Source organism: Oryctolagus cuniculus, chromosome 14, assembly GCF_964237555.1.
Source record: "Oryctolagus cuniculus chromosome 14, mOryCun1.1, whole genome shotgun sequence".
NCBI lineage: Eukaryota > Metazoa > Chordata > Mammalia > Lagomorpha > Leporidae > Oryctolagus > Oryctolagus cuniculus.
The window spans coordinates 97345752-97366621 of NC_091445.1; the positions used below are offsets into that span (position 1 = coordinate 97345752).

The following is a 20870-nucleotide window of genomic DNA, read 5'->3' on the forward strand; positions in this document are numbered from 1 at the left end:
CGCCAGTGTTGGTGCTGGGGTCGCGCCGCGGGTACTGTAACCTGGGGCAGGCCTTCTCTGATAAGACCGGCAGCTGCTCCAGGCCTCGCCGGGGACGGCAAAGTCACTTTCCCCGAACTCGTCCTTCCTGGTCCCTTCCCAGAGCTGCCTGAGCCATCCGGGAACTGCTGCGGTCGGGCCAGCAGAGGACAAAGTGTTGACACTGCGTGTCCCCCGGCCTGCTGGAGGACAGGTGCCCACGGCCGAAGCCCAGGCACCGGCTCTGTGGACTCCAGGGCCGACAGTGCACACGTGGTGGGGTAGTCTGGGGCCTGAGACGTTGTGCTTGGCTGTAGCCTGGCTAGCCCTCTTCTCAAGTGGGGCAGGGGTGGCACCCTGGGAGACCCTGTGCCTTCAGCTTGGGGCTCCATGGGACCCTGCACGGATGCCAGGGTGCACCGGAGCTTAAGGAACAGATACCTGAGCCCTGGTAGGTGGCTCCCCCAGCGCACGTCCCTCAGGGAGTGTGGACAACGGGTTTATTCCATGCCCGGGGCCCCAGCCCCCAGCCCCCAGCCCCAAGGGCCAGGAAGGAGGCGGAGGGTCAGCACACTGCTCTCACAGAAGCCCACACGTGCACTTCAGCCCCTCCCTCTGCACCCACTCCCAGGCCACACTGTGCAGAGTCAGGGTCAGGGCCCCCCAAGGCTGCTGGTGCCCTGGCCGTCACATGCGGGGGTGTCCAGGTCTGGCTGAACCCGGTGAGAGGAATGTGGTGTCACCTCCTGGTGTCCTCGGTGGCTCCTGAAGCCCCACAAGGCCCAGATATCACCCCAGAACACAGGCCCTCAGGATGCCTGACCTCGGGGCTCGGTCCACCCAGAGGGCCGGCGAGTGCTGACCCACAGGCCAGAGGTGAGCCACGGGGAAGGTTCCTACGCAGCTTGTGGAGAAGAGGAAGCTAAGGACTGGTTAGTACTGGGGACTAGTTAATACGGGGCTACGATCCCAGCAGGTCATCTGGCAGGGGCTGGCTGCACCTGCAAGCCGTCAGCGTGAGGCGGAAGCTCGGCTCTCATGCTGGAACTGGGCTCTGGCCTGGAACCTGTGCTGGGCTGGGCCCTGTGGGCGGCGGCCACTGCGGTCCCCTCCTGGGATGCAGCCGCCACCTGCTCCACCTGCATAATTCAGAGCACATAAAAATGAAACGGGGAGGAAGTGGAAGTGCGAGGTGGCGGCCGTACCCCGCGGCGGTGCTGGTCTCGTGCTCGCGCTTTAAATGCCCAGCCTCGCTTCCTTCCCACAAGCAGGGGTGGCTGAAGGTCACGGGTGGCGAGGCGGCTCCCCGTGAGCCCTGCCGGCCAGCAGCGCTGTGCGAGGTTGACCCCAGCTTCTGGGGATGCTCCCGCGTGTGCCCCTGCACGGATCCCGCGTGTGCCCCTGCTCGGATCCCGCCGGGAACCCTGCACACGCGGGCACCTGAGCGGCCCTCAGTCCCGGGGCGAGCCTCACCGCTTCTGTCCCAGACCTCCCACACCACGCAGCCGCTTCCCCTCGTGTGGTCAGCTCAGATGCTGGGGGAGAGACTGGCAGCAGTGGCCTCGTCCAGGTCCAGCGTGTGCCTGTGTTTGTGTAGGGACCCGGAGGGCCCCTCTCGGGACGGTGAGCGGAGGCTGCCCGCTCCCACATACCCCCTGTGGCAGAGCTGGCCTGGTGACTCCCTGAGACTCCCTCAGTCTCCCCAGGGCCCAGCACGGAGCAGGGGACAGCGGCTGTCCAGCCTGAGGCCTGGCCCAGGGGGGTGGCCAGGAGGCTGCAGCGGGCCATGGATTTGGGCAGGACCCGCTGGGGGCTGAGAGGGCCCAGAAGCGGTGGCTCTGGGGGTCTCAGGCTATGTTTCCCAGCAGAGCGGGGCATAGTGCGCTGGCCAGGCAGCCAGGCTGCACCCTTGCCCTTGCACAGGGCAAGTCCACCCGCGAGGGCTGCTCTCTCACAACCCCTCCCGGGGAGGCCAGGCTGGCTGGGATGCGGCTCCAGGACGTGGGGGCGGGGAGCGTCTAGGGGGAGGTTGGGGCCGCCCTCCAGAAGGCTGGTTCACTTGACCCAGGGCTCTGCACCTGCGAGACATGGGGACGTGGCACGCGGCCCCTGCCCTCACACGCGCTGCCCAGGGCTCCTCAAGACAGCAGGACTGGCCAGACGTCATGAGGTGTCCCAGTGACCACCAGAAGCAGACCCAGGCCACACCCCTCTCCCTGGGCCTCAGCGCTCTGAGACCCTCCTGTAGCTGTGAGGAGCCCCCAGGCCTGTGCCCTGTCCCTCAACACTGTTCTCCCGTGGCCACCGCCACACTGCTGAGTTCCCGTGGCCCGTGAGACGTGCCTGTGGCTGCCTCCCCAGCCTCCTGTTTGGGAAACAGGAAGGTCAGACCTGGCGGGGCCACCCTCTGCTCCCTCGGGGCTGCCCCTGTCCCTCTGTCCCTGTCCACAAGGGCGCTCTAGCTGCTTCCAGCCCAGACCCCACCAGACCCGAGCAGCCTGCTCCCCGCTGCCTCTGTCCTGGCCTGCCCTCAGGCTGACCCCCAGCACCTTCCGTAGGTGACCACGCCCCTGCCCTGCCCTTGCTGCCTGCCCCTCTCCCCTGGGGCCTCCCTGACACTTGATGAGGCGAGAGGTGGCCCTGGACAGCACACAGGCCACCCAGGCTTGGGGCGTCTGGGCCCCTGGGGTTTGCTGGCTTGTTCCCGTCTGTCCCTGATGCCGTGTGCCACCCCATGCATGGCACAGGGCTCTGTGACACCAAGGCCAGCTGCCTCCAGGTCCCCACACGGCTCAGCTGTGACCACTCCTGCTCTAACTTGGTCATTGGAGGCTTCTCTGGGTGTGTCAGCTCCCTGGTGTCCAGGGGTGGGTCCGCCCAGGCCACTCAGGGCAGCAGTGGTGGCAGGGCCTGGGCAGGAGCTGTCCCCCCGGCCACGGCTCCCCTTCGTGTCCGGCGTCCCTGTCCCAGCTTCGCCTGGGGAAAAAGGCTGGTGTCTGCTCCTGACCCACTTGGCTGCAGGACTGTGTCAGAGCTGTTGGGGCTGAACTCTGCCGTATCTGGGTGGCTTCAGATCAGCCCCCAGGAGGCAGCAGCGCAGGGAGCTGGGGCGTCTGGGAGGGGCAGGGTGCTGAAGGAGGAGCATCAGAGGCTTCTCAGAGCCCCCTGGGCAGAGGGGACGCCAAGGCCCGAGGGGTGACTGGAGGGACAGAGGCCTGAGGGGCTGACCCCCAGGAGGGGGCAGGGAGCGAGGACTCTGTGGCTCCAGCCACCGGACCTGGCAGCCTGGGGCGGAGGGGACCCTGGCTGAGCTCCTCAAGGAGAGGAGAGGAGACGGCACCAGAGGGAGAGGGCAGGGCTGTGCGCGGGGTGTTTAGGGGCTGCAGGGGGAGGGCTGTGTGGGGGGGTGTGGGGGAGGGCTGTGCATAGGGTGAAGGGGAGGGGGAGGGCTGTGCGTGGGGGTGTGGGGGAGGGCTGTGCATGGGGTGAAGGGGAGGGGGAGGGCTGTGCGTGGGGGTGTGGGGCAGGGCTGTGCGTGGGGTGCTTAGGGGCTGCAGGGGGAGGGCTGTGTGTGGGGGTGTGGGGGAGGGCTGTGCATAGGGTGAAGGGGAGGGGGAGGGCTGTGCGTGGGGGTGTGGGGGAGGGCTGTGCATGGGGTGAAGGGGAGGGGGAGGGCTGTGCGTGGGGGTGTGGGGGAGGGCTGTGCATGGGGCGCTTAGGGGCTGCAGGGGGAGGGCTGTGCGTGGGGGTGTGGGGAAGGGCTGTGCATGGGGTGAAGGGGAGGGGGAGGGCTGTGCATGGGGTATGAGGGGAGGGCTGTGTATGGGGGGAGGGCTGTGCGTGGGGGTGAGGGGGTATGGGGGGAGGGCTGTGTATGGGGGGAGGCTGTGCATGGGGGTGTGGGGAGCCGTGCGTGGGGGTATGAGAGGGAGAGATGTGCAGCAGGGGCGAGGGGGTAGGTGAGGGGTGGCAGAGCCAGAGGAAAGCTCAGGCTGAGCCGCAGACCAGGCAGGGCTGCTCCTCCCACTGCAGCTGGAGGGAGACGATGGTTTGGGGCAGACACACCTGTGTAACCTGAGGTGAGGGAGTGTCCCCACAGTCAGCCCTATTGATCTCAGAGCAGAGCTAGGAGAGCAGCCTGGGGGACCAGGGACAGCAGGTGGGGACGGCCACCCTGGGATGGAGGCTGTGTCCTGGCTGCTGCGCCCAGCGTCGTAAAGGGCCGCATAACCATTAAGTAGTGCAGGTTAATCTATAATTCCGTGCCTGCACTATCACCAGAGTCATTGTTTGATAAGGATTTAATGAGCAGGGAGACAGCCTGATAAGAGCCTCCCCTCACTGTGGGATGCCAAGGTCAGGTGGGGGCAGCACTGACCCCTCTGCAGGGAGCCTGCTGCCCCCCCATGTGGCGGGCTCCGGGACAGAGCCCTGGGGACCTGGGTTACTGTCTCGCGTCCTTGTCCACCCCAGACCCCAGGCCGTGGCCAGCCCCTCCTGCTCCCGGCAGGCTGCTCACTTCCGGCAGGCGGGTCTGGACGAGGGAGAGGGCCAGGCGGGATGTGGTGCCTCGTAAACCGGGCCCTCCCAGCCATCACAGGGCCAAGCAGTGCCCGGCAGTGCGGTCAGCACGTGGGCTGGTGTAAGAGCCTGGCCGGCAGCGGGAGGTGGGGCCTTCCGAGCGGGTAGAGGAAAGACTAGGGGCAGAGGCGGCCCCCGTCCACCCCGCCCTCCAGCCTCGGCCCCGCCCTCCACTCAGTGACTTTGAGCCCAGGACGCAGGCATGTAAGACGGTGCATGGAGTGACATGGTGCCCACCCCGGCAGGCGGCCCCTCGGCGGCGCTAATCCGGGAGCAAACATGGAAATGTATTCACAGGCATGCAGTGTCCGCCAGAGAACGGCCTCACGTGCTCAGGCGCCTGAGGGCCAGCTCCTGGCCACGGCCTGCTCTAAAGGCTCCGACGCCCAGTCACTCCCCTGCTGTGTCCTGTCGAGGACATCTCCTGCAAACAAGGCTGCGGGGCAGCCTCCCCACCCCGGCTCTGTCCCCTGCACTCAGGCCCCTCAGGCCGCCCACTGAGTGCGGCTACTGCAGAGCTGACCATGAAGGACACCCTGGAGAGGCTGCTCTGGGGGAGACAGAGTTCTCCTATGCCCCTCACCCCCAGGCCGCGGCTGCGCACACGGGCGCCTCGCACTCCCCGCACCCTGCACGCGGATGCCTCCGCACCCCACGCCACTACTGCCTGCTTCCCTCACCCCCACACTGCGGCTGCACAAGCCAACACCAGGTCATGGGCGCTCCCGTGAGTGTTTTAAAGGTCGCTTGGCCAACAAGTGGCTGGAGCCAGGCCAGGAGAAGAAGCCCCCACGGCTAAGCTACCCCTGGTGCCCCTGTGCCTCTGGTGGACGGGCCTCGGTTGACGGCCACTGCTGAGTCCAGTCCAGTCCAGGGCGGGCCAAGCTGAGCCTGCCCAGGGCTGCTGTCCTCTGAGGCCTCCAGCTGTCTGCTGTCCCCTTAGCCCTAGGATGCCACTCCCAAAATACTGCTGTGAGGTAGGGGCCTGAGGCCTGACATGTGGGGCTGGTCAGCAGCCGGGCAGCCCCCTCGCTGGACACATGCAGCACTGCTGCCTTCCAAAAGACCCCAGCACCCGCGCCCACCACTTGGCTCAGTGCAGGGTGCCCACAGCTGGTTTCACTCGGCCAGGCCCTCCCAGGCGCCCCCTGCCCGGCCATCACCCCCTGCTGTCCTTGGCACAGAGATGGCAGTGGAGTGGGGCAGCCGGGCCGTGCAGGTGGCAGGGCGTGGCCACGTGGTCCTGTGTCTGTGGCCAGCCCCAAAGCCGCCCACTTCCTAGACGTACAGTGGGATTAGGAGCGGAAGGTGATGGCCAGGCCCACGGCCGTGATTCCCAGGGGTATCGGGTGAAGCCCGCAGGGGCTACACGGGGGTTGAGCAGCCCTCAGTAGCTGTTTTCCGTGTACTTAATACCCCTTCTCTAAACAGGGAAGTGCGGACACAGAACAATGAGCGTATTCATCCGTTATGAGCACGAGGGACTCGCTGAGGCCACCACGTCGTGTCGGGCAGACCCCCAGCCTGGCCAGCCAGGAAGCAGGTGCAGGCGGCAGCATGGGGCCACGGCACGGGGCCACGGCACAGGCGTCCCTCCTTGGTGGGTTTTGCTGGACACAGAGGCCACGCTCATCAGGCCCTGGGCTGGCCTTCACCCGGTGGGAGGGAGCACCCTGGCCAGAGAGAGTTTCAGAACTGGGGGAACACTGGGACACTGGGACGCTTCCATGGGGAACATGGAGGCCCAGTAAGCTCCTGGGCTCCATGTGGCCCGGTGAGCCCCCATGGCCAGCGGAGCCACTGCAGAGGGGAGCGGGGGACCCTGTCCAAGTCCAAGGAAAACATGAGCTGCCACCGAGAGGCTGAGCTCTGAAAATATTATTCCTGAAACCAACACTTGCAGCCCATGCTCCTGGCCGCGGGCTGTTTGGCCTTCAGGTCTGGAACTCGGGTGCCCACTGGAGTTGGCCAAGGCTGCCCTGGAAGCTCTGGGGGCAGGGGCACATGTCGGGCCCCAGGTGGGCTGCCCAGGTGGGGAATGGCCCACGCCCCTCCAGGGCCACTAAACGGTGACTCAGGCTGAGCTGGCTCCCTAATCCTGCCTCCGGATTGCACCCAATAAACTTTCTGGAGAGAAGTCGCTGTTTGTGTCCAATGCGGCCACATCTCCTTTACAGCCCAATTGACCTCAGCCCAGCCGGGGCCGGCCTAGGACAGCCTGTACCCACCTGGTGACTGCTCCAGCGACTGCAGTCCACGCTGCCAGGTCTTAGGAGGGGTGGGGCTCAGGGACGGCACCCGGGATGGAGCAGCCTTCCTCCTGCCAAGGTGGGGCCGTGGCCTGGGGGACCAGGGCAGCTTCTTGGCTGCAGGGGGAAGGCCAGCCAAGGGGCCTGCCTGGCCCTGCTGGGACGGTGGGCCTGGCCTCCTTCCTTGAGCAGAATGCACTCGTGAGAGACCCGACCGTGTGCTGTGGCCCCCTGAGCCTGTCCGGGGGCCCCTGCAGCAAGAGGGCAGGGAGAGGCAGAAACCCTGTCTCTGCCCCCATCAGAGGAGTCCGGCATGTTCCAGAAGGGTTGGGGTGCTGGCACATGCTACTGCCTCGGGTCAGGGGGAGCAGGTGGCCTAGGGTCCTTCTGTCTTCTCCATGGCCCTGTGTATGACAGTGGCCAGCTCCAAGGCTTCGAGGGGAGAGGCCGCGGGGGTGGAGGGCCCTTGGCTCTGAGCTTGGGACACTGAGTGCTGGCCCCGGAGCCGTCCTGTGCCGACCTGCTCTGGCCTGAGCGACATTCCGATCTGAAAGGCTAATTTGTGCAAATGAGTGTGCCCCGGCCCCTTCCTGGGAATTCCCCGAGCCCTCACACCAGGCAGCAGGCATTCCTCTCCGTGGAAATTTCCCACCGCCGGGGGGGGGGGGGGCCTCACCCAGCTCCTTGGTGTCCAGCACTGTCTGGGATGCGGACGATTCTTTCCTTCCCAGGGAGTCGGAGCCCACAGTGGTCCCGATCCTGGTAACCCCAGGGTGGCTGGGGCCGATGGCCACTGCCCAGGGGCTCCTGTCTGCTGGCCCAAGGTTGGGCAGACCAGGGAGGTGGACCCAGGCCAAAGATTACCCCATCCCCCAAATAGAACCCCAAAGACGGGCATATGTGGCGTCTCTCAGTGGGAAGAGGCACTGGGGACATGCCAGTGGGCTCCCGTGTCAGCTGTAAGCTTCCTGGGTGACCAGTTTTGCCGTCAGGATTCCCACAAGTCCACAGTGGCTCATGATGGAAGCAGCACAGATGGGTGAATGTGAGACCTGAACACAGGTCGCAGTCCCCTCCTCATCCCTCAGCTGCTGCCTCTTCCCAGCTGCAGGCCCAGCCCCGAGGCAGAAGGAACAGACCCCCCCCCATCCTAGGTCTCCCCTGCACCTGTAGGACTGTGCCTTAACCTGGCTCACCCGGCCCCATTCGCCATCATCCTGGAGGCGCTGCACACCTAAGAAGTGCGTGGAGTGGCAGACCGAGGCAGGGGCGATGCTGACTCTCACAACCCACGAGGAGAGCTCACTCATTCACAGGCACAGAACTTCCATTCTTCGGCGAAATCCTTCTGGATTCCTTTGGGGAGAAATGCTATCAAGAATGACTTAACACAGCTACGCCCGCCTACCAAGAGCCAGGGCACTTCCCACCACCAGGGCTCTGCCCAGCCCAGGCTGGGGTCTCCAGGAGCACCGTGTGCACTCTGCTCCCCGACGGGTGGGGTCTCCAGTGGCACCACACGAACTCTGCACCCTGAGGGGTGGGGTCTCAGGGCCACCGTGTACATGCTAACTCCCGGGATCCTCCAGGGCACACTGCGTCAACCAGGCACTTAGACAAAGTCCAGAGGCCACCACCCCCTGTGGGCCCCATTGTCTTCCAGCCTCTCAGGCCCCACGCTGTTGAGCTCCAATGCAGGTGAGGCGGGGCCGCTGGCCACCTGGGATGCCGGTGTTGTCAGGCCCAGGGGGCCTGGCCCCCGTCCAGCAGTCCTAGCTGTTCCAGAGGCTTCTGCTCTGTGTGCCGTCCCTGTCCAGCAGGTCTGAGGTGCAAGGGACAGGCTGGCACTGCATACCATGGTCACCCCCAGGGCTTCAGGGAACTACTGGGGTGCACCCTGTGTCCCCGCAGGCTGGCTCGAAGCGGTTCCCACCTGGGAACAGCCACCACAGAGGGGAAGCAGGCTCACAGATGAAAACGGATCTCACCCAGCACAGGAGGGGATGCCTGCCCCAGAGCCCCACGAGAAACTGCGTGAGACTTCCGGCCCTTCTGGTCCAAGGTGGAAGCCACGGACAGCGGCATGGACAGTGTGTCCACTGAGGCCCTCCTCCCTCACGGGCTTCCACCGAGGCAGGGTGAGGAGGGCTGACCATGGCCACGCAGCACAGCTGGAACGCCAAGCTCCGCCGCCTGTAGCTCCTCCTGGCTCCTGGAGGAAGGCGCCCCTGACCATGCAGCAGGTCCCGGGCCAGCTGCAGCCTCAGTTTGGCCAAGCGGCTGCTGCTGCGTCTTCCAGGCTTCAGAGTCCTCCCAGAGGGTTGGCCCGGATGCCAGGAGAGGTGGCCAAGAGCTGAGCTTCTGGGGACAGAGCAAATCCACAGGAGGCCGGTGCGATGGCCCCACGCCTGACCCTGACCCTAATCATCCGCAGCCAGGCCCATGTCCCCAGGGATGCTGGCTGGAGCCCCCAGGTGACCTGGGAGCCCAGGAGGAAGCCCCAGAGGAGGCCTGAACGATCACGCAAGTGAGAGACGTCAGGGACACTGGCAGTCCCAGCAACGACTTGCAACGTGCAGTGCAGGCAGGTGGCAAGATTCGTGACCGCTGCTCGTGGGACCTCTCCTCTGTGCCTCCTCTGACACTGGCTATCCCCAAGGGCCCACTTCCCGTCCCCTGGTGGTCATCCGTCAGAGGGCATGTCTGTGCCACATGCAGAACCTAACGCTATCCGAGCAAATCTTTGCGGCAGGCAAGTGAATTATAAGAATGCTTGGCCAGATTAACCAGGTCTGCGAGCAGCAGCAGAACGAGTCTGTTATCCTCGGAGCCACACCTGGGCGAGTGACAGAACCAACAGGAGCTGCGGCTTGGGGGCTCGTGAGTGACACGAGAGACAAACTTCTGGGGCTCCTGCAAACAGAGAGAGGCCTGGGTGCCAGGTGGGCTTGGGGTTGCGTGGACTCCCCGGCACCTGGGTGATAACCGGAACACCCTCCCCCCCCCACACACAGACACACTGGGAAGCTCCAGGATGCGAGTGAAGCAGCAATCGGAGCCAGCAATGTGTCCAAAGGAGGCAGAGAAGGCCCAGGGGGCGGCCCCGACCTCCGGGACCACTCGGCTGCTCTTGGGAGGGGCCTGGGGCTCTCCTGGGATTCGGGCCCAGCTCCGAGTTCAAGGAGGAAGGAAAGCCGGGGAGAACAGAAGACACAACAGCTGAGGAGGTGGGCGGCAGAGGCAGCCGACAGGATCAGGATCCGGCTGTGCCAGCGGCGAATAAAACCACAACCCTCTGCAAGTTTATCAAAAGGACCGGAGAAGAACGCGGTGCAGAGAACCTGGCAGAGTAAACCTGACCCAGGATCTGAAACCTCTCCACCTTTGCTGCTTCGCCAGCCAGCTGCCCCTGCACGCCCCTCTTCCCTGGTTGCTCGTTTGTGCCGCCTCTCCCCTCGGCATGGCCAGGACCAGGTGGGGGCAGTGCTGCGCGGCCCTAGGATTTGAGGCTGCGGCTTCACTGGGGAGGAGACCCAGGCCCGACCCTTTGTCTGCATTTGTCCCTTTTCCTTCCTCAGCTGGGTTTGCGGGGTGAGGGAGCGGCGGCTGGCCGGGGCCTTGGGAGGTGCCCCGGGAACCGCGCAGCCAGCGAAGCGGACCCCAGATGCCACATGCGCGGGGAGGATGCCGGGAGGGGCCGGGAAGGAGGAGGGGTAGTCCTGGGCCTGATTGCGGGAGCTGGGAGGAGGACTCCTGGGCAGCACCGGCGCCGCGGGTTGGACCGCAGGAAACCTAGACTCGGTGGCGCCCGGGACCCCAGACGGCTGTGCTCAGAGCTGCTTGCTGCAGACCCTGCCGCCCTGCGCCCCGGCCCTGGCTATCCCTGCAGGAGCCCTGGCATTGGGAGCCCCCAGCCCAGATCTCACCATTTCCCGGGCTCCAAGGGCCCAGACCCCTCCCCAGCCAAGGCTTCCTGAGACCAGAGGGGAGGCTCCCACCCATCTGTCCCCAAGGGCTCACCAACCAGAAACCAGGGTGCTCGGCCAGCAGGCAATGATGGCTGAGTGGTCGGTGGGTGCCCACGGCCCCAAGCCTCAAACGCCTCCACGCTCCACTGCCGGCACCGCCCGATTTCGTTAAGCGAAGCTCAGATTCTGAGCCGTTTGCTTCAGCACTCCCGAGAGGCGTTTACAGACCTCACAGCAAGTTTTCTTAATCTTGCAGCTCAGGGTTTGGGTTAGGGAGATGACGCTGCCTTCTGGACTTTTGGTGGTGGTGGTGGTACTATCTCAACATGTTTGAGTGCATTGTGTGGCCATAATCCCTCCACAGAAGCCAGGGAGAGGGGCCGCCTGGCAAGTGTGGAGGGAGAAGGTAGATCGGAGCGCACAGGGGCGGGAGCGCCCACCGCACCGCCCAAGCTGACTTGGTCTGGTGAGCCTCACGGCGTCCCTCCTCAGACCTCCACTTTCCGGCTCCCACTGCCCATGACAGAGCCCCAGCAGCCAGCCAGGTACCCCCGTGGGCTCAGTGCCAGACCCGTCGTTAGCCCATTAGCCCTGCACCACCAGCTGCCCAGCCGGGACGCCCAGGGCAGCCCAACAGGAACACTGCCTTGGGGGGTCACAGGACAGCTCCCGTCAGCGGGTGTGGGTGGGGGGGAGCCCGGGAGCCGACCAAGCCCCAGCCTCAGCACTGCGCTCAGGCCCCTGGGTGCTCTGAGTGCATCCGCCAACCTGGGCGCTGCCTACCCGCGGGTGTCCCCGCGCTGTTGTGTGCCAGGTGCCTGAGCCCCGGGGAGGGAACGGAGAGGGAGCGGGTGCTCCCGAGGGGTCGGGGCGGGAAGGGGGAAGGTGACACTGGAGCTGGCGGGAGAGCAGCGGGAGTCGGGGCAGCGCCCGCACGGCAGCTCCGGGAGTTTTGTGTGTCTGGAGCGTCAGGCGAGTGAGAGGCTGGAAACCGCGCGAGCAAAAGCAGAGCCCGCGGAGCTCGCCTCGCAGGCTGGGGAGCCCCAGCGAGCGGCGCGCGAGGTGCAGGCGGGGTCGTGCGGCGCCGGGGACGCTGCCGCCCTGGAGCCGGAGGGCTGAGCCCCCGCCCTCCGAGCTCAGTCGCCCCTCGCGGAACGAGCGGCAGCTGCGGTGGGCGGGGAGGGGCGGCGCCGGGGAGGGGCGCTTGACCCTCTGCGTGCTGTGGGTGTGCGTGGAAGGCAGTGCCCGGCTGGCTGCCCCGCTGGCCCCGGTCCCGCGCTGGCGCACAGGGAGCGACTTCGGGAGCCCCGCGGGGGATGCCGGAGGCGCCGGGACGGCCCGTCCATCCGCACTGTGTCCGAGTCCGAGGGGCCCCGCCCCCAAGGGAGGCGGCCACCCGGTCCCGGTTTGCCCTTCGCAGCGCGACCTCGCGGACCTGTGCCTTCCCGGCAGCTGCTCCGGAGAAGGCGCCGGGACCGGCGCGCAGGAGCTGGGGCCGGGCGTCCTGGGCAGGGCGTGCGCAGGCCGGGCGGGCAGGCGACGGTGTCTGCGCTCACGTGTGCGCGGCGGGGGCGGGAAGGCCCCGCCCTGGGGCCGCCGGATTAAAGGCCACCCCAGCTGGCGGGGACCGGGACTGCCGCCTCACCGGCTCGCGCAAGGCTTCACGCCGCCCACGCGCGTCCCGCGGCCTCGCGCAGAGGGACCCTCCCCACGCGACATGCGCGTCGGGCCCCGGCGCTGAGCGGCAGAGGCGATGTCAGGGCGCGGGGGCTGCGGCCCTTGCTGGGGGTTGCTGCTGGCGCTGGTGCTGGCGCTGGGCGCGCTGCCCTGGACGCAGGGCGCCGAGCAGGAGCATCACGATGAGATCCAGGGCTTCCAGATAGTCACGTTCAAATGGCACCACGTCCAGGACCCGTACATCATCGCGCTCTGGGTCCTCGTGGCCAGCTTGGCTAAGATCGGTAAGCGGCCCTGGGATCCCGTCCGAGGGACCAAGCCAGGCGCGGGCCTCGGTCTCGGCCGCGCCGCCGCCGCCTGGTCTTGGGTATCCGATGGGGAAGGGGCGCGTCCGGCGGAGTTGCGGCCGCCGCGGGTTGGAGCGCAGCTGCAAGTCCGGGCGCCAGGCCGGTCTCATCGGCTCCTTCTGCTGGCGTCCAGGCCGCTGTCGCTGGGTCTCCCGCAGGGTCTGGGGGCTTTAAGGCTCTCGGTCTGGCCGGGTTCGGCGACGTTTCCCTTCCATCAGAAAAGCAACCCCGGGAACAGGGCGAGCCCGGCGCGGCTTGTCTGTCCGCCCTTTCTCTTCCTGAGCGGCGCACAGGTCCGGGAAAGTGGGGCTTGCAGGGACCTCCGGGCAAGGTGACAGCAAGGTCAGCGTTCTTCTGCGCGGTAGGGATCAAAGTTTGCAGGGAGGGTCTTCCTGGAGGCGCTGGCTGGCTTGATTGAGCGGTGGAGGCTCCAGCTGGGTGGAGCCAGGGAGCCGAGCAGCCGCCCCCGGGGGAGTTCCCATGGGGGAATCTGGTGCAAGGAGGGGCGGCTTAGGGGTCCCCTGCCAGCCTGGGGGCACGCTGCTGGGATCTGCTCCTGCAGACCTGGCCCCTCCCCTTCCATCCCTCTCCTCCCTCTCCCTCTCCAGATCCTCCTGTCTCCTCTTCTCTGTGGCCTCCTGGCCCCCTGACCTGGCTGCTGGGTCTCCTCGTGAGAGTGGGGCTTGTGGCCTTGCCACCGTGGGTGCAGGGCCAACCCTGGCTGCTTCCTAAGGCTACTGCCTGCTGAGGTCCAGCCTCCACAGCCTGCCGTGGGAGCAGCAGTGGGGAGGGCTCAGACAGTGGACGGGGCACTCGCGGGCCAACCCCACTCGAGGGGACCGGGTTCTGCCTGGCCCCAGAGCTTGCCGTTCCCTAGGTCTCCCAAGCACACGGACTAGACCAGAGTGGACGTCCAGGCGGCTGTGGTGGCCACCCGTCCCCCTCCCCAGCAGCACATGCCTGTGACCAGCAGGGGCTCTAAGGACACAGTCTCCTTTGCAATGTCCCACCCTGGGGTGCATCCGCAGAGGGGCCAAGTCTCCTTTGCAATGTCCCACCCTGGGGCGCATCCACAGAGGGGCCAAGTCTCTCCCCCCTAAAATGTAAGCCAGGACCCTTGCTGCCCCTCACCCACCTGCCCTCTGTGTGGCCGCCCCTCCTGGTGTCTCAGCAGCTCAGAGGCCCGACCTCCTCCCCACCCAGGCCCTGGCTCTGACCTGTGCCCCATCTCCACTGCCTGGCTGGCCACACCAGCACCGTGGCGCTCTCCTGTTCACCCAGGGGTATGACTGCCCAACAGGGATCCTGGCATGGTCATCTCCCCACACCCAGGTGACACTGGGTCCCCTCCTCGTCCCCTCCTCAGGTAACAAGCCCCAGCCTCACAAGTCACTGTGGTGCCCCTGTGCAGGCCCCCGGCCCAGACTCTGCCCCCCCCCACTCACCTTCCCCAACCCCAACAGTAACAAGCAGGCCCCCATACCCATCCCCCTCCCTGTGGCTCACCCTCCTCCTGCCCCCTGCCCTGTGAACTCTGCACCTGACCTGCCTCCTCGCAGTCTCCAGAGCCGCTGCCCGCAGCAGAGGCCCCAGCGCCATCACGCAGCCAGGCGCAGCCACTGTGCGGCGGATCCTGCAGGAATGGGGGATCCTGGGTTCCGTGAAGCTGCCCCATGTCCCCAGCCGAGGGCTTCATCCTGCTTGTGGAGCCATTGTGTTGTCTGAAGCGGTCGGGGTGGTCCTACCAGGATGGCTGGGTGTTTGTGATCTCCCAGCATTTGGTCAGAGTTACAGAGAAAGGGGAGAGATGGAGAGAGAGCGAGAGTGAGAGCGAGAGAGAGAGAGATCTCCCATCTGCTGGTTCACTGCCCACATGGCCACCAAGGCCAGTGCTGGGCCAGGCCAAAGGCAGGAGCCGGGAGCTTCATCTGGGTCTCCCTCCTGGGTGGCAGGGCCCAAACAGTTTGGCCGTCCTCTTCTGCTTTCCCAGGCCATTAGCAGGGAGCTGGAAGGGAAGTGGAGCAGCCAGACTCGAACCGGCGCCCGTGTGGGTGGCCTTCCCTGCACACCACGATGCCAGCCCCTGTTCCGAGTCTCTGGAGTGGCACATGCGCACCCAGTCTGGCTCTGGGTGTGTCCTTCGGGCAGCTGGGGACAGAGAGAGGCCGCAGAGCTAGAGCTGCCCGTTCCAGCTGCTAGGGACAGCGCAGCAGCAGCGTGGCCCAGAGCCTGCTGAGGGTCAGGTGTGGGTCTGGCCTCCCAGAGGCTTTGCTGTGAGCTCCCTGCTCTGTGCCCTTGGCCCCTGGGCTCCCCACCTGGTATGGAGAGTCAGAAAGGGAGGGAGGAGCCGCTGAGGCTGGAGCTCCTGTCCGTGGCACGGGGGCAGGGACATCCAGGATGCCTGCTCCTGGGGTCTCCAGCCAGCAGCCACACACAGCAGGTCACATCCTGCCTCATCCCGTTTGGTGAGCTGGTGACCCTGGGCCAGGCAGGAGAGCTGAGGAGGCCAGGGGAGGCGCCCGGGCAGGCTGAGGAGGAGGCCAGGCTGCGGGGGTCCATGGGGGAGGCTGAACCGGCTCTCTGCAGGCCTCAGAGGACTTTGGCCCCTACTTGGGGCTGTCGGGAGGGCGGGACTTGGTCAGCACTGGCCATAGGGCAATGGACAGAATGGGCACAACCCAGAGCTGCTCCTGGGAGGACAGCGGGGGTCCTGGGCTGTCAATTGCAATGCAGAGGTGGGGGCTTCCGGCCCAGTCTGTCCCCCTACCCCCCGAGCCGCTCGCTTCTGGGCAGGGCCGTCCACTGCGCTGACCTCGTCTGTCCTGCCAGCTGGGGTGGCTGTGAGGACACGGCGAGGCTGAGACACTCATACCAGCGGCCTGCAGGGGCCACTACGCAGCAGAGGTCGTGGGTCCTGGCAGGGAGAGTGATCCCCATGGCACCCTAGGCGAGTAACCCAGGGTCTGGAGGGCACACTGAGGCTGGGGCTGTGCCAGGTGGTGAGGGGTGAGGCCCACCCTGGATGCTGGCCCAAGGCCCCTGGCGCCTGGTGATTCACTCCCTGGCCGGCGGGCATGGAACATGGGTTTGGATGGCGGCTGTAGACTCGCACCCCAAGGGCCGGCCGGCATAGAGACCAGCAGGGACCCCTGGGGTGCAGGGCAGCGGAGGACAGAGGTCCTGGATGGGACTTCTGTGACCCCTCAGGTAGCCGTCCAGCTGGAGCCCCCCTGGGCACTTCACCAGTGTTAGCCCTGGGCGTGTGGCCTGCCAAGATGGGGACCCTCGGGGTCATGGGAAGTGCTTGTCCCCAGTTCAGGGAAGTGGTGGTTCCAGGGGCTCCAGGCTTGGGACGCTCCCGTGGGGTGAGGGTGGGGGCTCTGCCGTCTGCCTCTGTCTCTCAGTGCTGTTCTGTGATGCTGCTGCTGAGGCCTTGGCCTTGGACCGTAGCCTTCTCTTTGGATGCGTGTACAGTGGCCCTTCAAGGCCCCTGTCCTGGCGCCCGGAGGTCTGCTCCTGCCTGTGGGGCTGTGATCTCTGTCTAGACCTGTGATGTCTCCACGTGGCTGCCCTGGGTCACAGTCCCAGGCTGTGGAGGAGCCGGGGTCCAGCTTGGGAGCTCGAGGTTTGTATTCCGTGTGCCCCGGGACAGGAGGCCCTGTGAGACACCCTGCCTGTCCCACAGCTTTCCCACGGCTCCTGCCCCTGCTGCTCTCCCACCCCCTCTGCTCCCCCAGAGGACGAGGGAGGGGCTCTGGGCCCAAGCACGAGAGGCAGGAGCGGTGTGTCGGCGGGCCTGGAGCCAGGGCCAGCAGCAGAGGTGGGAGCCGGACGTGCCCAGCGTTGCCCTGGGAGGGAGAGACTGCTGGTCTGGGTCAGCAGCCACTGGAAGCAATCCACGCCGCCTTGCCTGGGAATCTCCCGAGGAGAGGGCAAAGGTCAGGGGCCGAGCCCCAGGCTGTCCTGTCCAGGCAGGGCCCACCCGCACCTGTTGGCCCTGCTGGGCGCTCACGCTCTGGGAAGGATGTGGGTTCTGCTCACCCAGCTGGCAGCAGGGGATTTCCCTTGCCAGGGCTCCCCAGGAGCTGGACTTGGGGTCCCCACCTCTGTATTGCCGACCCCATTCAGGGGGCCAAACTCCACACCTGCGGTCTCTGTGGTGAACCAGGCCCAGCGATTCACCTCCCCGGAGAAGAGGCCGGGGCCTCCCCACAGCCAGCTCGGTCCCCACTTGGGCACGGGCGTGGGGCCTGCCCCTGTGACCTCTGTGCCCATGGCGTGGCCGCCAGGAGCCTGCTCTTCAGCATCAGGTCTCCAGGGGCCAGTCTCGGGGTGCTGGGTCTCGGGGTGCTGAGACTCCAGGGGCCAGGTCTCAGGGTGCTGGGTCTCGGGGTGCTGAGTCTCTAGGGGCCAGTCTTGGGGTGCTGGGTCTGGGGGTACTGAGTCTCCAGGGGCCAGTCTCGGGGTACTGAGTCTCCAGGGGCCAGTCTCGGGGTGCTGGATCTCGGGGTACTGAGTCTCCAGGTGCCAGGTCTCAGGGTGTCAGGTCTCAGGGTGCTGGGTCTCGGGGTACTGAGTCTCCAGGGGCCAGTCTCGGGGTGCTGGATCTCGGGGTACTGAGTCTCCAGGTGCCAGGTCTCAGGGTGTCAGGTCTCAGGGTGCTGGGTCTCCAGGTACCAGGTCTCAGGGTACTGAGTTCATGATGCTGGGTCTCCAAGTGCCAGTTTCAGGGTGTTGGGTCTTGGGGTGTTGGGTCTTGGGGTGCTGGGTCTTGGGTGCTGGGTCTCAGGGTACTGGCTCATAGGGTGCTGGGTCTCTAGGTGCCAGTCTCAGGAAGCTGGGTCTTAGGGTGTTGGATCTTGGGGTGTTGGGTCTTGGGGTGCTAGTTCTCGGGGTACCAGGTCTCAGGGTACTGAGTTCATGATGCTGGGTCTCCAGGTGCCAGTTTCAGGGTACTGGGTCTTAGGGTGCTGGGTCTTAGGGTGCTGGGTCTCAGGGTGCTGGGTCTCGGGGTGTTGGATCTTGGGGTGTTGGGTCTTGGGGTGCTGGGTCTCGGGGTGCTGGGTCTCGGGGTGTTGGATCTTGGGGTGTTGGGTTTTGGGGTGCTGGGTCTCGGGGTGCTGAGTCTCCAGGTGCCAGGTCTTGGGGTGCCGGGTCTCAGGGTGTTGAGTCTCCAGGTGCCAGGTCTTGGGGTGCTGGGTCTTGGCGCTAGGTCTGTGCAGAGCCCGGAGTGGATGGTTTCTCTCTGGCCATGTGGGTGGCTGGAAGGTCCTTGTCCATTGCGTAGGGACACACTAAGAAGGGGTGACTCCAGGGTGAGGGGCTGAGCAGTCCCTGTCTGTTGCCCCAGGTGGCACCTGCCCCTTGGCTCTCTGTCCCATCCCCATGACCTCTGACCTCTCAGCCCACCCCCACTTCCTCCTTCCCCAGTGCTGTTTTCTCTCCTGGAGCCGAGCCCCACCCACTGCGCCTCATCCCCACACCCGGCATCTCCCGCCTCACCCTCTCTGAGCTGGGAGTGCTGCTCACCCCAGCGCCCAGGACTCCGCTCCCAGCACCCGGTTCTTCCGGCTTGGCCAAGCCTGTGTGGCAAGGGGCCGGGGCGTCTGCTTGTTCTTCTGGACTCTGAGCCTGGAGCCTGGCGGGCCTGTGGCTGCAAGGACCCGATGTGGACAGACGAGGGAATGAATGCACGCATGGCGGCGTGGGTGTGGGTGAATGAATGAATGAGCAGGTGCGTGCTGCGTGGGAGAGGCCTGGCTCGCCCCGTCTGTAGTGTCCTCCAGATGCTGGGGCCCAGACCCGGGAAGTGGCTCCTGAAGCCCCTCGGTGTCAGAGCCGGGGTGGGGGCACACCCTGAATCATCCACCTTGGCGCCAGGCCCCACCCACAGCCCTCTCCTGGCACAGCGACTGGGCCGGGCCCCCGGGACGGTGGTGGCTTTTCCATCTGGTTTATTTTGTCCGTATGGCGACAGCTGCGTCAGGACAGGAGCCCCTAACGGTTAGTTCAGTATTCAGGCAACAGATGTGGTGTCAGGACCTGTAGGCACCGCTGCGGGTGAATCCAAGCTAAACCAACCCAGACCCCCCCAGGAGTCGTGGCTGGGGAACGGCCACCTGCTGACACCGCCCCTCACAGCCCATGTGCAGAGGGGCAAGGGGCAGCGGGGTGCTGATGAGCGCTGGCCGGGCCCCTCCCGGGGCTCGTGACGTGGGCACGGCTTCCGGCGTTGTCCACCTGTGCTCAAAGACATTCAGAGAGTGCACACCCGAGAAGCCAAGCGTCCACACTGGGTATGCTGTGTGGGGCGTGGCGTCGGGGGAGGGGCACTGTGCCCGTGGCAGGACAGGCCGGGGGTCGATTCTCTGCCGTCCTCGGGTCCTGCCTTGGGCTGCTCCTGGGGGCTCTGCCATGGAGCCTCATGCGTCCAGGGAGCACCGAGCCTCAGGCTGAGGGCTCCGGGGCAGCCAGGGGTGCAGAAGGGGATGGTGAGTCAGCCTTGGGGGAGGGGGCCAGGCAGAGCAAGAGGACCTGGGGTCCCCAGAGGAGGCCCCGCCCGGGGCTCGTGCAGACGGTGTCAGGGCTGGAAGACAGGGCAGGCTGAAGGGTGTGGACTCTGCCCAGGCACGGGACAGCCTTCAGGGAAAGCAGTGCTGCAGGGAAGGGCGTGACCCTGCGCCTGCGGGGGGCCTGCCAGCCTGGGCTCCCTGGGCCGGCGTCCTGGGTGGGGCGTGGGGAGGGCCGAGGGCAGGGACAGCGTGTCCCCGGGTGCCGGGGTCGGGGCGGCTGTGCAGTCTGACTCTGGCCAATCAGGAAACCTCTGTGAATTCGCCACCTGCTGGGCTGGGGTGCCAAAGTCCAGTGGGGTCTGAATGGAGGCCAAGGCTATGTCTGGCGCCCCAGGGCGGCCGTGAGGAGTGGGACCCCAGCTCCTGCGGGCCCTGTCCTCCCAGACGTTGCCCGATCTCTGGGGACCCAGCCCCCGGCAGTGCCCAGGGAGTGGTGGCTGTGTTGTCACCGGCGGGGGGTCTCAGCAGAGCTGGGAGGGAGGGTACAGGATGCGCAGACCTCAGAGGGGCTTGCACCTCGCAAGGGACCAACCCCAGGGTCCTGCTCCCTCGGCTGTCCCGGGCGCCTCTTCCCACCCCCGGGTCCTCGTCCTGGGTTTCTCAAGAGCCGGGTCACTCGGAGACGGCACAGCTTCCCAGACGGGGGAGGGGCAGGGAGGCGCAGCCCCCTCTGGGTGGGGGTCCCTGCTCCAGCCCAGCCCACAGAGCTGGACCCGCTGAGTGGCCAACAGCACCGAGCGGAGTTACCCAAGGCTCCCCACCCCCAGCAGTGAGGGGCACCGTGGCCAACACAGCGTCACCAGCGGGGCCGTGTGTGCGCCGTGGTGGTGACACATGTGTGAGCATAGAGGAGGCGTGTGCACACGTGGAGGCAGGTGTGGCAGTCACGGCACCAGAGGTTTCTAAGGGACTGAAGGGGTCTGTGGCCGGGGCCCACACCGTCTCTGGGACTCAGCGCGCCTTGCCCCGTGGCCTGCAGGTGTGTCCTGGGCTCTCTCCCCAGTCCTGCGGCGTGGGGGATTCTGGGTCTGTGAGGGCCCTCGGGCCCAGGCATCACCAACAGCTGCATTGTGGGTCCCTCAGGAGCAGCTCCTGAGAGGGAGTGTGGCGGCTGTGCACAGCAGATCCCTCCAGGAGCCCCGTGGGGGACTGGGCTGTGGGTGCAGCTGAACCGTGCAGGCTATGGCTTTGCACCTCACGTTTAGCTTATAAAACAGGCACATAGATCAGCGGTCCCCAGTGATAAAGCAGGATGACTTTAACCGCACACCGCTATGGTGGTGCCCGGTGGTGTGGGACTCTCCCTGCCACACCTGGGCCTGCCAGCCGGGGACCTGGGTGACTGAAGCCGCTGCAAGCTTCAGGTGGGGCCGCCCAAGGCCACCAGCTCCCAGCCCCCGGGCTCTGTCGCTTCCTGGAGCGGGCGGCCCCTGCTGCTGCCCACACCCACCTGGCGCC

At 66.3% G+C, this 20870-nt stretch overlaps 1 protein-coding gene across 1 annotated transcript in view; it reads left to right on the forward strand.

The window, feature by feature from the left end:
* Positions 1–12445: 12445 nt before the first annotated feature.
* Positions 12446–20870, forward strand: part of SLC9A3 (solute carrier family 9 member A3) — a gene marked incomplete at its 5' end in the record, with an annotated part of 29917 nt that continues 21492 nt past the window's right edge. Inside the window, 1 exon segment of the mRNA NM_001082697.1 lies at positions 12446–12777. Within this exon segment, the coding sequence (NP_001076166.1) occupies positions 12570–12777 (208 nt within the window).